The sequence below is a fragment of the Marmota flaviventris genome, chromosome 1 (genome assembly GCF_047511675.1).
Source record: "Marmota flaviventris isolate mMarFla1 chromosome 1, mMarFla1.hap1, whole genome shotgun sequence".
Lineage (NCBI taxonomy): Eukaryota > Metazoa > Chordata > Mammalia > Rodentia > Sciuridae > Marmota > Marmota flaviventris.
In genome coordinates this window covers 134,669,067-134,685,955 of record NC_092498.1, presented here as the reverse complement: position 1 = coordinate 134,685,955, position 16,889 = coordinate 134,669,067, and the positions used below count along the sequence as shown (strand labels likewise).

Genomic DNA, 16,889 nt, shown 5'->3' with positions numbered 1-16,889 from the left:
TGATTGACGCCATTAACACATGAACATGGAACCCAGGGACAGCGTCCAAAACAGACCCTCAGCCCCCTTTCTTCTCTCCCAGCTGTCACCTGAGTCTGGCCACCAACATCATCCCTTGCAACATGATCATAACTGCTCTACCTTTCCTCCAGAAGACTTATCGAAGACTTATCATTTAAACGTGTCCCCAACGTTCATGCATTGGAAATTTCGTACCCAATGCTGCAGTGTAGGGAGGTGGGACCCAGAGGGAGTGTTTAGGTGGGAGGACTCCACCCCCTCCACAAGAGGGGATTAATGCTGAAGGAAAGGCTCTGGGCTGCAGGGTCCACCTGTTCCTCGCCCTCTCTGTCCACACAACAAAGAACAAACAAACAAAAAAGCCAAACAAGATAGACTATTCTTTACTGGGCAGCCCCAAGGACCTCCCCCTACAAAAGCAAATAAACAAAAAACACTTTCAATGCTCTCATCTCATTAGAGTCAAAGCCAAATTCTCTGCTAGTCCCAGGCTCCACTTGAGCTACAACCTCTTTCCTGGATGACCTTTCTTTCCCCCAGGTCTTTCAGGTCAAAGGCACCCAAGTTCCCTACGGCACCCAACAGGAACAGGCCCGATCACTGGCTGTTCCTGATGCTGGAAACTTATCCCCAGATACGTAATAGCTCACTGGTGTCACCTCTTCAAGTCTCAAGTAGAAGTCCACCTCCAGAGGGGCCTTTCCTGGCACCCCTATTTAAATGGACACACATCTTCTTCCAGGGATTACACCGCTCCCTGGCTTTCTCTCCATAGAACTCAAAAAAGTTTTTTTTTTTTTTTTTTGGTTGTTGTTGTTTGTCCCTTAATCAGGGATTGAATTTAGGGGTGCCGAACTACTGAGCCACATCCCCAGCCCTTTTTTGTTTATTTGGAGACAGACTCTGGCTAAATTTCTTAGGGACTCACAAAAAATTGCTGAGACTGACCACCCACTTGGGATTCTCTTGCATGGACCTCCCATGTCGCTGGAGGCGTGCACCACCGCGCCCGGCTCAGTGCCTTTTTTTGGACAGATTCTATACACTACACGCCCCGCTGCACAATGTCGGCAAGGACACTCCAGGATACACCGTGTGGACTACGGCAGCTGTCCGACCACTGCACTGTCACCCCCTCCTGTCCCCCACCCGCTATCGGTGCACGGCACGCCGCAGGCTCTCAGTAAGCGTCCGCACAGGAGCGCACCAGCAGCGAGGGAGAGAACCACGCCGAGCCCCGGGAGCTGCTTGCACCGCCGGGCCGCAGGTGTGGGCGGGCGGCGGCCTAGCGCGCCTGCGCCCAGCACTCCTTTCCGAGGCGCGGCTCGGCGGAGGGTTACAGCGGTGGGCGTGGCCTGTCCTGGGAGGGGCCCGCGGGGGCGTGGCCTCGCGGGTGTCCCGCGGGAGGCCGCAGCAGCGCCGGCTCAGTCTTGCCGCTCGCAGCGCCGTGCGACTCCGTCCCCAGCGCAGCTCGCGCAGCCCTCGCAGCCATGTCCAGGCAGGCGCGCCCCGGGCGCGAGGAGATCATGGAGTGCCAGGTGATGTGGGAGCCTGACAGCAAGAGGGACACGCAGATGGACCGCTTCCGGGCGGCAGTGGGCGCCGCCTGCGGCCTGGCGCTGGGTGAGTGCGGGGCGCGGGCACCGGCCACCCCAGGGCCCTCCGGAAGAGAGTCTCTGGGGTCCCGGGACCAACCGGGCGGAGGGAGGGTCTCTCCTCCTGGGCAGGGCGTGCCCTTTTTCAAGGGCGTGGCGGTCCCGGCCCCTCCTTGCGGTTGGGATGCGCTCTAGAGGTCCAGTGTCCCGCTGCTGCGATCGGAGGAGCAACCGGACGCAGGGACCTTTCCTGGGGGTGGCGTCCTCCGGACGCGGGGCGTGCTCCTGTCCCTGGGGAGCGGCACCCCTGCTGTCACGGTGCCACGCTTCTCCTGACCAGCATCTCCTGGCACGTGGGTCGCCCTCTCCCGGGAGGGTCACTCCTCTGGCGGTGACAGCCTCCTGTTGGCTGAGGTCCCTTGCCGGGTTTTCTACTTGTTCGGTGCTCCTCTGGAGTCTCGGCTCCCAGCCTGTAGGGGCTCTTCCCTGCTGTACTGTTGGTGGGGTCCGGTGTCAACCCCCTCTGATTTCCAAGCCGCCTTTACTAGAGGCCAGCATGGATTCCCTAGCACCTAGTGGGATGTGCCATAGCAGCCTACCTTTGGGAAGAGGGTAGAATCCCTTCCTCTTATGTTTAAACTCCTAGCCTCCAAACACATCCTCCTTCCAGCCATCCTTTGGCCCTCAGAAGCCCCTGTCTGATGTGCATGGATAGAGGTCCCTCTTCTGGGTGAGGGACTTCTGCTCCTTCCTGGGCACTCATTGGCTTGGCTTGTGCAGCTGCCTGCTCCTGGTGGCCCTGGGTGTCCTCAGGGATTTTTAACTCATCCTGGCCTTCTCCCCCCACCCCCACCTTCTCAGCTGCAGGGTCTCCCTCATGTCTGTTGGTGACATCGCTCTCCTGGTTATCAGCTTCACAAAAATGCAGTGGGGTCTTTGGCCCTGTAGCCTGGAGCCTCCCTCCCCAGCATGGCTTTCCTGAAGCCTGGAGCCAGCCCTCTCCTTGCAGCCTCCTCCCCTCTTCTCTGAGCCGGGGCTGCTCTTCCTGCTTCCTGCTCCCCGCCTCCCTGCTCAGCACACCCTGCCTGCTTTGCCAGAATGATCCTGAAGCACAGGTCTCACTTTGTCACTCCTTGGCCCAGAAACTCTCCATGGTTCCTTGTTGACCTTGGGAGTGCACATTGCTCCTCGCAGCTCCCAGGTTCCCCTTAGCTTGGTGGCCCTTGCACAGGGTCCCTTTCCTTGCCCAGCCCAACCCAGCTCCATTCCCCTCCCCCCACTTGGACAGAGTGTGTTTCTTACCACTTTCAGGCTTCTAGGCTGTGGTTGGACTTGACCTCAGGGGGACCCAGCAGGCTGTGTTGGGGAGTTACTTCATTTTTCTGTGTCTCCCTTCATTTCGTCTGTTTCTTCTGCCAGCATCATCTAATACTGATCCCCTGGTAGCTTTACAACACAGTTTCATACAGGGGCAGCCCTGGGAGTGGGCAAAACCTCCTTGCTCCTAGCAAGTGGCAAAGAAAGGGACCTGTAACCTGACTACCTGCATTTTTAACTGACTGCACTTGGTAGCCATGTGACCTGGAGGAAGTCATCAGTTAGCCCAAGCTGTTTCCTCAGGGTCTGTGGCACTGGGTGCCTGTGAGGGTGCCAGGAGATGGTCAGGTCCAGGTGCAACTCTGCTGCTGGCCTGTGGGTTGCTAGGCAGACATCAGCCGGCACTGGTGGCTCCCAGTTTTTCCCTCTGTCCAGGCTCTTGGACAGTTGGCCCCTGGGCCAGATTTGACCTGCAGATGTGGTGTTGAGCTTCCAGTGTTTAAAAGTTGGAAGGCTAAAAAAATAAAGTTGGAAGGCTGCATATGAAAATCAAGCTTCCCAGCTCCTGAAACCCCAGGGCCTGTAGCACTGGTCTGCACCCACCTGGCGCTTCAGTGGGAGCGGTGAGGAGCTCCCTGTGGTCTGGACAGGGAAGGGTCCACGCTGTTTGGTTCTTTCCTCCTCTGGGGCACACTCCAGGTGATGTGTTCCCACCTACTTCTCCCTTTTCACATGCTGGCTCCTGGAGGTTTGGGGCTTTGCCTTAAGGTCTAACTCAAAGGCCATCTTTCCTTTGAATATTTTCTCCTTTCCTCTGCTCTCCAGGTGCATGTGGTCTGGGCTTTGGTCTTGCCTGTCTGCTCCTGCATTTGTGGGCATTCTTACTGCTGCACAGCAGCCCTCCTGCTGCGGCTCTTCACAGCTGGCACAGCCTGGAGTGTGCCACTGAGTGGCTCTGTGCAGAGCTCTGCATCCCCAGCTGCCCCAGCCCTGGACTGTGCAGGGAGGAAGGGGCCTTCCCCACCCTGGCTGCCTCTCCTTGCACCTTGGGCAGGAGATTTTCTTTTTCTTCTTTTGGTCCTGGGGACCAAACCGTGGGCCTCACTATGATGGGCAAGCACTCTACCACTGTGCTCCATCCCCAGATTTTATTTGATACAGAACCTTGCCAAGTTGCCAAGGCTGGCTTCAAACTTGTGATCCCCCTGCCTCAGCCTCCTGAGTTGTGGGAACAGGCTGGCTACTGTGCCATTGTGCCAGTGGTGGGAGGTTGCTGTCCCTGGATTTCAGGAGGTGCAGGGCCTTGGTGAAGTCATCTGCTTCCTTTCCACCACTGCTCCCAGCCAGCTTGTCTGAGGCTCCCTGCACAGCCATGTGGGGCTCAGGGTCCCCTGATGCAAACTTCCTCAGATGCGGCCTGCAGCTCCAGCCCAACTTGTGTATGTGATCCTTTTTTGCAAGGCCCCAGGGGACATTCTGCATGTGCCACTTTCTCTAATTAGGGACCAGGGTCACAGTACAAGCTTCAAAGGATACCCTGCTCTTTTGGTGCGCTGCACCCTGTGTCCTGTGTCCTGTGAGCTGGAGGACACCTCTTTGTGTGCATGGCCAGGATAGAGTCTGCCGACAGGAAGCTTGGTGGCTGTTGTCACAGCTCGGCTGCCACGGGGAGAGAGCCTGTGGGCCTCCCATGAACGTCAGGTAGCCCGTGGTTGAGTTCCTACTGTGCACCCATTTAGCAGAGTGCTGCTTAAAAGGGTGATGGCGTGTGGCGCAAGCAGTGTGCTTTTTATCCCTCACTGCCACACATCACCCAGTCCTTGGTGACTTGAAACCACACTCTTCCCTGCCTGTGCTCGGGACTTGAGGAGCTGCTCAGTGGGGTGATTCTGGCCTGGGGTCTCAGGAGCCACAGGCATCCCAAGGCCTGACGCGGAGGAGCTGCGTGGCTCCCTCCACACGGGAGCTTGGTGCTGGCTGTGGGCAGAGGCCACTTGGGTGTCCTCCTGGCATGGCTGCGGGCTTTTCCCAGACCAGGGGTGGAAGCTCAAGTGTCTCTCAAGCTGTCATTTCCACGCTGCTCCGTCACACAGCTCGGCCTGCTCACACTGGGGAGGGGACCGTTCCAGCGGTGGCAGCGCCTGGGTGGGCATTGGTGGCTGCCCACCAGGGTCACACACTCCCTTTCTCAGGAGAAGCCCACATTCAGAATTTCATTTAAAACACCAGGTTTTGAGGTGTTTTAGCAATTAGTTCCAGTTCTTGTGAGCAGGTGCCCTAGGCCACCTGGCTTCATGTTGCAACTCCGCATCGGGCCCCATGGTCCTCCAGGTTAAAGTGTCATTGTGACCACCTGGTCCCCAGATGCCCAGTGCCGTTACATTTTGTTCCCTGGTGACGCTGCTGGCAGATGCGCCTTTGCGATGGGCCCAGGGCCTTCTCTGGAGGCCTGGACTTCCACCCTCTGTCTGTCTCATGTCAGGGGGGGAGCTTTTGCAGCTGGAACGCCGCTCTGCTTGAGGATCAAAAAAACCAAACCCCAAACAGACCGAGGGCGGAGGAGCTGCAGGTCCTGTTCAGCCAGTGCCGCTTCCCACAGGTGCCAGGGCCACCTCTCTGAGAAGCACCTGGCCTTCCTCCCTCTCGACCAAAGAGCAAGGAGCCATCTTCCTGCTAATTAGCACTTTCCTGGGCTGTGCCTCCCGTCTGCACGGGCTGGCTGGGTGTGCCACTTTCCTACAGATGGTGGGGTGATGCCAGGCCACACCTCTGGGCACCCTCTCTCTGCTGAGCACAGTCCCAAGCAGTTCCTGTGTTCTGACTCAGTGACCCTAGGATAGGTACCATTATCCTCCTCTTATGGAGGAGACAACTGAGGCACAGATAAGTAATATGTCAGGGTTACCCCATTAGAGTGGCAGGATTCAAACCCAGTTGAACTTAGGCGCCTGTCCCCAGAAGGTCCTCACCACAACCCTATGACCTTTTCTATTTGCTTGTTCTGCAGCTCTGGATGACCCCAGGGGTGCTCTACCACTGAGCTGCATCCCTAACCCCCACCTTTTTTTTTTTTTGAGACAAGGTTTCACAAAGTCACAGAGGCTGGCCTTGAACTTATGCTCCTCCTGCCTCAGCCTCTAGGTAGCTGGGATTCAGGCGTGCACCACCGCACCTCTACTGAGAGCCTTTGATTGATTGATTCATTCATTCATTCACAGTCCTGAGGCTCAACCCTGGGGCCCTGAGCGTGCTGGGAGTGCTCTGCTCTCAACTGCACCCCCACACTCACAAGAACCTTTCAGAGGAGCCTCTGTAGCTGCCCTGTGCTGAGGCTCCCAGGTGGGGCGGCTTGCCCCGGCCACCCTCTAGGAGCAGCAGAGCCAGATTCGACCCTGGCCATCCAGCCTGACCCTGGAGCCCAGGTGACCACTGCACCTGTGTGGGAGGAACCAGGGGTCTACCAGTAGTTTCAAGGTGACCCTTGAGGGAAACTGAGTCCCCGGAGGCAAAGTGGCCTGCCTGGGTTCCCGGGCAAAGTGGCTGGAATCAGGCCAGCCACAGCCTTCCTGAGGCCCTGACTGGATGCTCCTGGTTGGGGCCCTGTCTGGGCAGCTTTGCTGTGAACCAGATCCCTGCTTTCTGGGCCTGGAGCCCTAAGGCCCTTGGGGTCTGCCTCTGATAGCTATCGTCTGGCCTCTGAGCTCCCTGCTTCCCTCAGGGCGATTGGTGTCCCCCCCCCCCCGCCCCCCGCCCCTGCCCACACCAGCTGTCTCCACCTGGGCTCTTGGCACTGCTGTAGCCCATAAGACCCGAGTGTCCAGACTGTGTCCTGCGGCCAGGCCAGCCCTGGCCCTGTCCCCCTGAGTCCAGCATGCCTGAGAAGTTACCGGACCCCACAGTCAGAAGGGACACTGCCCAAGTTCAGTGTCATGAGGCCTCTTCCTCTGCCCCTCAGGCCTGGGGCCTGTGAGGAGAGGTAGTGTTGGTGTGTGGACCGCCGTGATGATTGAGCGTAGCTGGTGTAGTGTGCTCTGGTCGGTCATCTTCCTGCTGTCCCAGTGTCCCACCAGTGGGCTGTGCCTGGGGCTTCCCCTGGGCCTCCAGCGCACAGCGGTCCCCTCTACCTCAGGATTGCTGGTTCGTTTTGGTTAGTCACCTGGACCCTGTGCACGTGGAGGGTGAAGCCCTCAGCCAACTGGGGGCAGTTTACAGAGAAGTGAGGCCTCCTGTAGGGATGAGATCCAGCTCTGTTTCCCGTTTCATCTAGATGGCACTGAACTACGTCCCCAAGCCCTTTAAGCAAACAAACAAAACCAAATATATGTATTTTTTTGAAATCTTGAGACAGGACCCCACTAAGTTGCTGCGGCTGACTTTGAACTTGGCGATCCTCCTGTCTCAGCCTTCTGAGCTGCTGGGATTACAGGGGTGCGCCACAGTGCCTGGAGGGACAGTGGTCTTTTAACTTCACCGCCGCTTCTCGGCGGCCCCTGGGGTTCTCCTTCCTGCTCCCAGATGTGCGCCTCTGTCCCTTTCAGGTTGGCCTTGATTTCTGAGGCATTGGGTTCAGCTATGTGTCGATGACTGTCCGTCTCAGGTAATTTGGATTTCTTCTGCAAACTTGTGTTGCTCTTGTCCTGTTAAAGGCTACAGCTTTGCTGGGCATGGTGGCACATGCCTATGATCCCAGAGGCTCAGGAGGCTGAGGCAGGAGGATGATGAGTACAAAGCCAACCTCAGTAAAGGCGAGGCGTTAAACAACTCAGCAAGACCCTGTCTCTAAATAAAATACAGAACAGGGCTGGGGACATGGCACAGGGGTGAGTGCCCCTGATTCAATCCCCAGTACTTCCCCCCAAAAGAAAAAGACAGCTACAGACATGTACAATTGGTCTTTGAAACCCGGAGACAACCCAGACATCCTGGAGGAGTGTGGTTGACTGAGTCCTGGTTCCCCAAGTGGAACACCGGGCAGCCCTTACACCCAGGGAGGAGGCAGCTCCCCTCACACCGAAGTGGAGAGGTCTGTGGTGTGTCTTCAGTGAGACATGCCAGTTACGGGACAGAGGGTAAAGCAGGCTGCATTTGCGATACAAAATTGCACACACACACTCCTTTCTTCCATAATCTCTTTGAGAGAAGAGAGAGGAAATGTTACTATTGATCCCAGGTGAACCCAGGGGTGAGGGAGCCCGTAGTCCTCTCTAGATTTGCAAATGCTGGTGAAGGTAGTATCCTGTTGGAAGCTCACCAAGGGCCATACGTGGCGGTGCATGAGGTGGCGCACACCTATAATCTCAGTGACTCAGGAGGCCAGGGCAGGAAGATCCCAGGTTGGAGGCCAGCCTGGGCAACTTAATGAGACCCTGTCTCAAAAACAAACAAACAAACAAAAAAACATAAAAAGGGCTGTGGCTGTGGCTCAGTGGCAGACTGCCCTGGGCTCAGTCCCCAGTGCCCCCCCCCCAAAAAAAAAAAAAAAAGAAAAATTGGAAGGGCCCAAAGGCCGAAGAGATGTCCCCACGGGAGCCTGGTGTGACCAGTGGGCTTGCAGGAGTGTAAGGGTTGGGGAGGGGCATGTCACTCACTCTCTGCCAAGACACGGAGAATCCCTGTAACTGGCGATCTCTGGACAAGGAGAGTAGATGGTTGTGGGATGCAAGAGGGAGGCTTGTTATATTTTTGTAATGCTAAATCATATGAATGTCTTACTTATTAAAAAAATCACAATAAATAACAGCCCCTCCCTGGGACCCTGTCCTGGCAGGAAGTCCACCAACAAGCTAGTGGTTCTGGCCCGCCGTGTTCCAGGTCTGTTGGGCACAGGCTTGCTCAGCCCTGCGCTAAGCTCTTTATACATGTGCTCATTTAAATCCCCTGGGGGGCTGTTAATCCTGCCTCTGTGTAGGTGGGGAGCATCTGGCTCCAGGGTGACGCTTCCTCTGGGGACAGGTGGCAGAGGGCTTGCTCCCGTTGGTGGGGCTCCTCCTTGGGCCACCCCCTTTCATGGCCATGACACTCCTGCTGGCCTGATGAGCCTCCCACCACACGTCCCTGAGCCCTGAGCCGTCTCCTTTTGTTCTTAGAGAGTTATGACGACCTGTACCACTGGTCAGTGGAGTCGTACTCTGACTTCTGGGCAGAGTTCTGGGAATTCAGTGGCATCGTCTTCTCGCGCATGTACGACGAGGTAAGTGGAGATCCTGCCTCGCGCTCTTCATGGTGAGGTGCCCGTTTGGGGGAATGCTGGGTTGTCTCTCCTTTGAAATCCTCACGTTGGCGGGGAAAATCCAGACCCAGAGCAGGTTTAGTCTAGGCCCCTGCCCCCAGAGCCTGCTGTCTGTGAGTGCTCTGCGTGGTGCATCCCTGGCCCTTTTGGGAGCTTGAGCCCTGCTAAGGAGTAAACCCAGGGTGCTCTGCCCCCCAGCCACCTCCCCAGCCCATTTTCATGTTTTATTCAGAGACAGGGTCATGCTAAGTTGCTTAGGGCCTTGCTGAGTTGCTGAGGCTGGCCTTGAACTTGCCATCCTCCTGCCTCAGTCTCCCCAGCTGCTGTGATTGTGGGCGTGTGCCACCTTGTCTGGCTGTATTCAAATTGTTTTGACTGTAAAATACACATAAAATTTACCCTTATAGCAATTTTATAGAGTATGGTTCAACAGTAGTAAGCACATACATATTGATGTAGTGACTTAAACTGGCCTGGATTTTATAAAGAACTTTTCAACTCCTTAGTGAGACTGTAAGCAACTTAGAAAGACTTGTCTCAAAGATAAAAAGGCTGGGGATGTGGCTCAGTGGTTGTGCCCCAGGGTTCAATCCGTGATACAGTAAAATAAAATAACTAGGGCTGGGGATACAGCTTCGTTGGCAGAGTGCTTGCCTTGCATGCAGAAGGTCCTGGGTTCAATTCCCAGCACCACCCAAAAATAAATAAATAAAATAAATAAAGTAGTAGATTAGAGTAGCAAAGTAAATTAAAAAAAAAATGAAAACTGGATAAGGCTTTGGGCAGTGAATGAGTCAGCTTCCCTTGGCAGAGGCTTTCACCTGTTCACGGTGCACTCCTGCTGAGTACGCGCCGCATGTGTGTGTGTGTGTGTATGTGTGGGCGTGTGCGCGTGCGCATGTGTGTGCATCTTGGCTTTCTGTCCTCTGCAGGTCGTGGACACGTCGAAAGGGATCGCGGACGTCCCCGAGTGGTTCAAAGGCAGTCGTCTCAACTACGCAGAGAACCTCCTGAGGCACAAGGAGAACGACAAAGTGGCCCTCTACGTGGCCAGTGAGTGCCCAGGGGTTCTGGGTGGCGCACAAGTGCATGCCTGTGGCACTGAGCGTTCTGAGGGGCCTGAAGCATGCAGGAACCGAAGGCTGGGATCGTCACCGGACAGGCTGATACCTCCCCCAGAGGACGAAGACTGTGACCTTGGTTTTCCCTGGGAGGGGAGTGCCAGGAGCAGTGGAGACGCCACTGAGTGGCCTGAGCCACCCAGGCAGCTGCAGTCTCTTCCCTCGGCTTCTCCTTCTACCATCAGGTGGAAAGAGGGTCCCAGTTGGTGCTAAGAAGCTTCTGGAAGCTGCGGTGCAAATGGAACACGGGGGCAGGCTCCCCGCTCATAGTGAGGGTGCGGCCGGGTGGTTTTTGGCTTAGCTGGAGTGTGTTCAGTCACCTGGCGCCCCCGTGTGTCAGGTGTTCCTCGTGGCCCAGCTCTCCCCTGTGAGTTAGGCTGCCTCTCAAGAGGCCACATGCTATGTCACGACACCGTGGGAAGGGGCCTCAGGAGCTGGGGCGAAACTTCTGTTGTCAGGACGGGCCTCTGTTGTTCGGGACGTGCCAAGGTCTGCTGCTGAGAGCTCTTGGGGTGCAGGGCACTTGGCCCCCAGCTTCCACATGGGCCCTGGCTGCTTTGGTCCCTGTCTCCGCTGAGTGCCCTCACAGGTGCCAGTGTCCCTGCCTCTGTGGCCACCCCGGTCTTTACCCAGGGTTTCCATGTTCAGTCAGGCAGGGTGAAGGGGTGGATGCCTGGATTTGAGAGGTCGAGGCCCAGCCACACTCATTAGCCATGTGACCTTGGGTGAGTGGCGGAAGCACTGAGTCTTCCTGCAGGTGTGATGTGGGAAGGACGATAGCACCACTGCAGGGTTGCAGGGCTGAGAGGGTGTTCTGCACCTGTGTGTGGTCGTCAGGCACCTGTGTGGTCATACTGTGCTGGGCATGGGGAAATGCGGAGAGCCCTCAGTCAAGGTTGTGTGTTGGAGATCCCTTGCACCTTTAGGACCGGGGCACTCTTGGCCACTGAGTCACATCCCAGCCCTTTTTATTTATTTATTTTTTTAAACCGACCTGGAACTCCATCCTCAAAGACTCCAGATGCTGGGCCCAGATCATGTTATTTTTATTTATTTTTAATTTTTTTGTAGTTGTAGATGGACAAAATGCCTTTACTTAATTTGTTTATTTATATTTGGTGCTGAGATCAAACCCAGTGCCTCACACATGCTAGGCAAGCACTCTGCCACTGAGCCCCGGGTCCAGCCCTATTTTGTATTTATTTAGAGATAGGGTCTTACTGAGTTGCTTAGGGCCTTGCTTTTGCTGAGGCTGGCTTTGAACTTGTGATTCTCCTGCCTTGGCCTCCCCAGCTGCTGGGATTTCAGGCATGCGCCACTGCTGGGTGTCTCTTTTGACCAAAGCTCTGAGGTCACTCTGGTGTCCACAACACCTGGTTGGTTGCTCAAGCCAGGCCTGGTCCATAAGGGAGGGGCTGCGCAGAGCTGACCAGGGTAGGTAGCAGCCTTGGTATGGGCATGGAGGCCACGGCCCCTCCCGTCCGTCCCTACTGGTCTATTTGGTGCAAATTAGAGTCTTATTGTTTTGACGCTTATTCTTAGGTAACTAGTGAGGTCGGTTGTTTAATTTTCTTATGTATGCACAAAGTCAAGTTTTCTACCCTGAGCTCACATCATTTTTATTTATTTATTTGTTTTTTGAGTGGCAGGTGATTGATCCCAGGGGCGTTGATCACGGAGCCACATCCCCAGCCCTATTGTATTTTATGTAGTGACAGGTCTCACTGTGTTGCTGAGGCTGGGCCTGAACCTGCGGTCCTCCTGCCTCAGCTTCCCCAGTGCACCACCATTCCTGGCGTAAGGGACATTTCTTTTAGGACGGTATGTGTACACGTGTCTTTTTCTTCTCCCAGGGGAAGGCAAAGAGGAAATTGTGAAGGTGACTTTTGAAGAGCTGAGGCAACAGGTGGCTTTGTTTGCCGCGGCCATGAGGAAGATGGGTGTGAGGCAAGGAGACCGGGTGGTCGGTGAGTGTCTTGGGGAGGGAGTGGCCTGGGGAGGCCAGGGCAGCATGGATGGCATGGAGGGCCGAGGAGCTCCACGTGGGTGGAGTGGGTTGGGGTCCCTGTCCCCATGGGGCTGCACTGTCGTGAGGCAAGAGGTAGATGTGGGCAGAGTGTGGAGAGGGAGCCGCTGGTGCAGGGGGATCCTGTCCTCGGGCTCCTGCCTTGTCCTGAGCCTCGGACAATCCAGGAGGTACAGCCGTGTGGGTGTGCGCTGGGCAGGAGCTGGAGGGTCGTCTGGCAGCAGCAGGAGCTGTGGGGTGCAGGGTGGGCCAGGTCCAGGCTGATCCTGAAAGGCTGGTCCCCCTTCAGTGCCTCCCCAGGGCTTCCCGACGCGGCCCCTCTGACTGCCCTTCCCTTGACCTGGGGAACGAGGGAGGGTGCGTAGAGTCCAGAGACTGCGGGGCGGGCAGGAGCTGCCCAGTGCTGGGGAGAGGCCCTGTGGGGGCTGACCTGAAAGGGGGGCGCTGGAGTGCCAGATGGTGATCGAGGCCTGAGGCCTGGCTCTGCTCCCTCCCTGAGCTGGGCCTTTCCTGTCCCCTTGGTGGCAAGGCACAAGTTCCTGCTAGGAGCAATTGAAGTGATTCTTAGTTTTCCTTTTACATCGACTCCTGGAAAAAATGAAAGGCCTGGGTGTGGAGCTGCCCCGGGCCCAGTAGGCGTGTGCACGGGGACACAGGCAGGGATGAAGGTGACGGAACGCGTCTTCCAGTGCACCCGGGGCTTGGGGCTCCTGACCTCCCTCCTCTCCCCCTTAGGTGGTGGATGAGGGCCAGGGTCCAGGGCAGTGGCTGGAGGTCCTGCTGGGCAGGGTTGTTTGGCTAGGGTGTGCCCCTCCCGAGGGAGCTTCCTGTGAACAGGCGTGTTCAGCTTGTGTTTGCTAAGAGGACGAAGGTGGCCCCATCCCGTGTGAACCAGGGACAAGGCTGGATGGGGCCTGTGTCCCCTCAGGTGACTGGGCAAGGAGCTCATGCTCAGCTGCTGTTGGTGACTAGCAGGGACACGCCCGCTCGCCCCATCTTGCTCTGGACGGCCGCCTGTTCTCCTGCGTATCCACAGGGTCCACCCCACGCATCCAGGCGCTCAAATGTGACCTTGCTGGAGGCTGACCCTGGCCCTCCTTTGACAAGTCCGTTGCCAGCCCTCCCAGCATAGGCTCCATTGTTCTTGCAGCCCCTGGCCCCCGGGTTCCTGGGATGTGGGCTGTGGCCTGCAACACTGTGGGACAGGCTTTCTCTTCTGCTCCCGTGGTGTCTCTGCAGAGGGCCTGGCACACCTCTGGGTGGCCACTGCTGGTGCCACAGGGTGCCGCTGGGTGCATAGGATCTCGCTGTCCTCCCCCCCGTAAGTCACACTTAACGTTTAGCAGGACAGCGCAGAAGGTTCTTGTGGGCTCCATTTTTTCTTTGCCTCCATTTTCATTTTATTTTATATATATTTTTGCCACAAAATGGAACCCAGTGTCTCCCTTGAGCTGGACAAGTGCTCTGCCTCTGGACTCCGCCCCAGCCCCGGTTTTCATTTTTCAAATCTCCATTTGAAGCACATTCCTGAGAGCAGTGAGCGGGGTCTGGGGGAGGCTGAATGCCTGGTGGGGCTTTCCTGAGGAGGCGCTGGCTGCAGGGCCCAGGGCTCTTCAAGGCCAGGCCAGCCTAGGCCACCGTCCTTCTTGTGGACTGCAGCTTGGAAACCCATTTCCCCCAAGCACAGGCACCAGCCTGGGGCCTCTGTGTTCTAGAAGGGCCATCAGGAAAAGGTTCAGAGGGGGTGAGTGGGCAGGGGCTCTGAGGGCCACCGTGGAGTCCGGCCCAGTTCTGCTTGCCAGGGCCTGCAGAGGGGCCTGTGCTGCGCTGGAGGGCTTGGAGGAGGATGGGCTGCTCGATTGTCAGTCACTAGAGAGTCACTGGAGCTCGCAGACTGCCCTGGGCTGGGAGTCCTGCTGCCCTCGGGGAGTGGCCACCCCCATTCTTCCCTGCGGTGGGTTCAGGGACCTCTGGGGCCTGTGTCTGGGCCAAGCAAGCCATGCCTGGCCTGGCCAGTGGGTGCTCTTGGCCTCACAGGGGAGATGCCTGAGCGCAGAGGACAGAAGTGTAAGCTGTGTGGCCAAGCAGGAGGGGACCGGGCAGAGTGAGGGGCTGCCCAGGGGACAGGGACCCTTCTGCTCTAGACGCCTTGTTTCCAAGTCCTCCTTCAGGAATGTGGATCAGTCTGTTGTGTTGATCATGGTCACTGGTGGGGGATGTTCTCTGCTGCTACGTCATGGAGCCAGCCCTTGGGGCACAGAGCCACAGCCCTGCTCGGCCCTCAGATGCCCACACGAGGCTGAGCCTGTGCTCATTTCCCCTCCCTCCCTCCACCCCCCTGTCCAGCCATCCACACATCTGTCTGTCCCTCCGTTCCTCCATCCCTCCCTCCCTCTACCTCCAACCCTCTATCTATTCACTCCTTCCTCCCTCTCCCTCCCTCCCTCCGCCTCTCCATCCTTCCCTCTGTCCCTCCATCTGCCAGCAGGTACCCGGGCCTTGCTGTGCTGGGCGTGCCGTGGGCAAAGGCTCCTGGTTGAGTGGAGCTCGAGGCAGGCAGAGCCCTCCCCTCCTGCGAGGCCCCGACCCGGGCAGCCAGTTGCGTGTGTCACGATGAGCTTGGCAGGACAGGAGTGCAGGGGTTTGGGTTGACGAGCCGGGGGACCCACGTTCTTGGCCTCCGTGAGGATCTCTCTAGGGAGTCCCATCTGAGTCGAGGGCTGGAGGCGAGTGGGGAAGGGCGTGTGTGCGGAGGGTGCTCAGGCGGAGCAGGCGGCCTGTGCCAAGGCTCCGCGCAGGAGATGCTCAGAACAGCTGAGGGGCTGAGGGAAGCCTGCTGTGACTGGCATGGAGAGGCCATCAAGGGCAGGGCTGGCTCTGGCTAGAGCGTGGAGGGTGGATGGGGGGGATAGTGCAGTGGACAGAGAGCCTGGTGGCGGGTGGTTTTGCTACTCAGACAGCAGCTGGCCAGCCCCTTTCCACCCTGGCCTGGCTCTCCCAGGACCGTTGGAAGCCCACTGCCTGGATGCCACCTGAACCCCAGGCTTCCTCCCGTGCCAACAGGTTACTTGCCCAATGGCGAGCATGCGGTGGAGGCCATGCTGGCCGCAGCGAGCATTGGTGCCATCTGGAGCTCCACGTCCCCCGACTTCGGTGTGAACGTGAGTTGGGTCCCGTGGCTGGGAGTCCTGGTGGGGCCCTGGGGGTACGTGGGGTTCCTAGTGGACTGCGGGCAGGGTGCTGGGGTGTGCCCTGGGCCACGGCACGGCAGCGCCCTTGGATCTTACTTTGAAACTCACAAGACGCTCCTGCTTCCCTTCCCTTAGTCCTCATGTCCCACTGTCCTCTCCTGCGGTTTGGGGCCACGCAAGGGTTCCTCAAGGAGCTGGGGACAGTGTTACAGGCTCGTCCTCAGGGTTGGCACAGATGGGGCGGGGCTTCTTTCGTGGCCTGCTGCTCTGATCTCTCCGTGGGTGGGAGCTCTGGGGACACCCTGTGCATCCCCCTCTGCCCTGGGGAGCTGTGGGCCCAGGGTGCGTCCAGGTATACAGAGCAGTCAGGTACTGGGGCCGGCCTGCCCACGGGATGAAGGAAGCCACAGCTGGAGGAGACCCATGAGGGTCCCGCCCCCAGCCAGGGCTCGAGGATAGGGCTGTGGGGCATGGGGCACCTGCCCTCTGCAACTGCTCTCCTCCCTTTACGCCGCCCAGGTCCCTGCACCATGCATGGGTTGTGGTGGCCCAGGGTGCGGGTCGGCATGGCCTTGGTGGCCCTGTGTCCAGGCAGGTTTCTGTCCTCAGGTTTCCTCATCTGCAGAGCAGGGGTGGCAATGAGAGAGGCGTGAGGGGTGCATGCCCCTGGGTGCCTAGGGTGTGGCTGTGCACAGTTCCTGGTGCTGCTGGGGCTCCGTGCTGTGGCCTCGCGGCCTGGCTCTCGGGTGTGCACTTAGTATCTGTGCTCTGAGGCTTGCTGCTTTGATGAGTCACCGTGGGTCTCCCCGTGAGGAGGACTTGGGCCAAGGCCTGGGGGAGGGAAGGGCTCGCCCGGGGCCCCACAGCAGCCTAGAGCCCGGGAGCTGGGTCCGAGGTGGAGGCCTACTTGGGGCCAGATGCGGTGTACGTCCTGCAGCTTCCTGGGCCCTTTTCCACATGACCTCACACCAGGACTGTCCAGGGTCAGCAAGAACTGGCCGAAGACCCAAGCCCCAGTGATGGCCTCTGCGGGCCCTGTGCCGGGCTGTGCGAGCTGCCCGGGGCCAGTGGGGTCCTGGGAGGAGGGTTGCAGGTGGGCCTCGGCACTGATGCTCTCGGATCCCTCAGGTCTCAAGTGACTGTGGGCAGTGAAGGGAAGGGCCAGGAGGACGAGGAGGCCGAGGGCCTGGTGGGCACAGGCAGGCCGGCTGCATGCCTGGGGCCCGAGCTCCAGTCCCTGGATGGACAAGGTCACTGAGAGGACGAGGTCTGGGACGTGGGTGCAGCTTGAGTCGGTGGCAGCTCTGACCCTCGTGGTTCCTGCCCCAGCTCAGGGCTGAAGTCCAGCCTGACTGGGGACCTGGCACAGAGTCCCTGGAATCAGCCCTG

At 58.0% G+C, this 16,889-nt stretch overlaps 1 protein-coding gene across 3 annotated transcripts in view; it reads left to right on the top strand.

Moving 5' to 3' along the window:
• Positions 1–1,438: 1,438 nt before the first annotated feature.
• Aacs (acetoacetyl-CoA synthetase) overlaps positions 1,439–16,889 on the top strand; it is a 44,829-nt gene continuing 29,378 nt past the window's right edge. For all 3 annotated transcript variants that reach the window (XM_071616007.1, XM_071616010.1, XM_027921364.2), the window contains exons 1-5: positions 1,439–1,644; positions 9,020–9,123; positions 10,095–10,215; positions 12,137–12,250; positions 15,373–15,470. In XM_071616007.1, the coding sequence (XP_071472108.1) occupies positions 1,512–1,644; positions 9,020–9,123; positions 10,095–10,215; positions 12,137–12,250; positions 15,373–15,470 (570 nt within the window). In that variant the 5' untranslated portion in view covers positions 1,439–1,511. The remainder of the gene's footprint in view (positions 1,645–9,019; positions 9,124–10,094; positions 10,216–12,136; positions 12,251–15,372; positions 15,471–16,889) is intronic.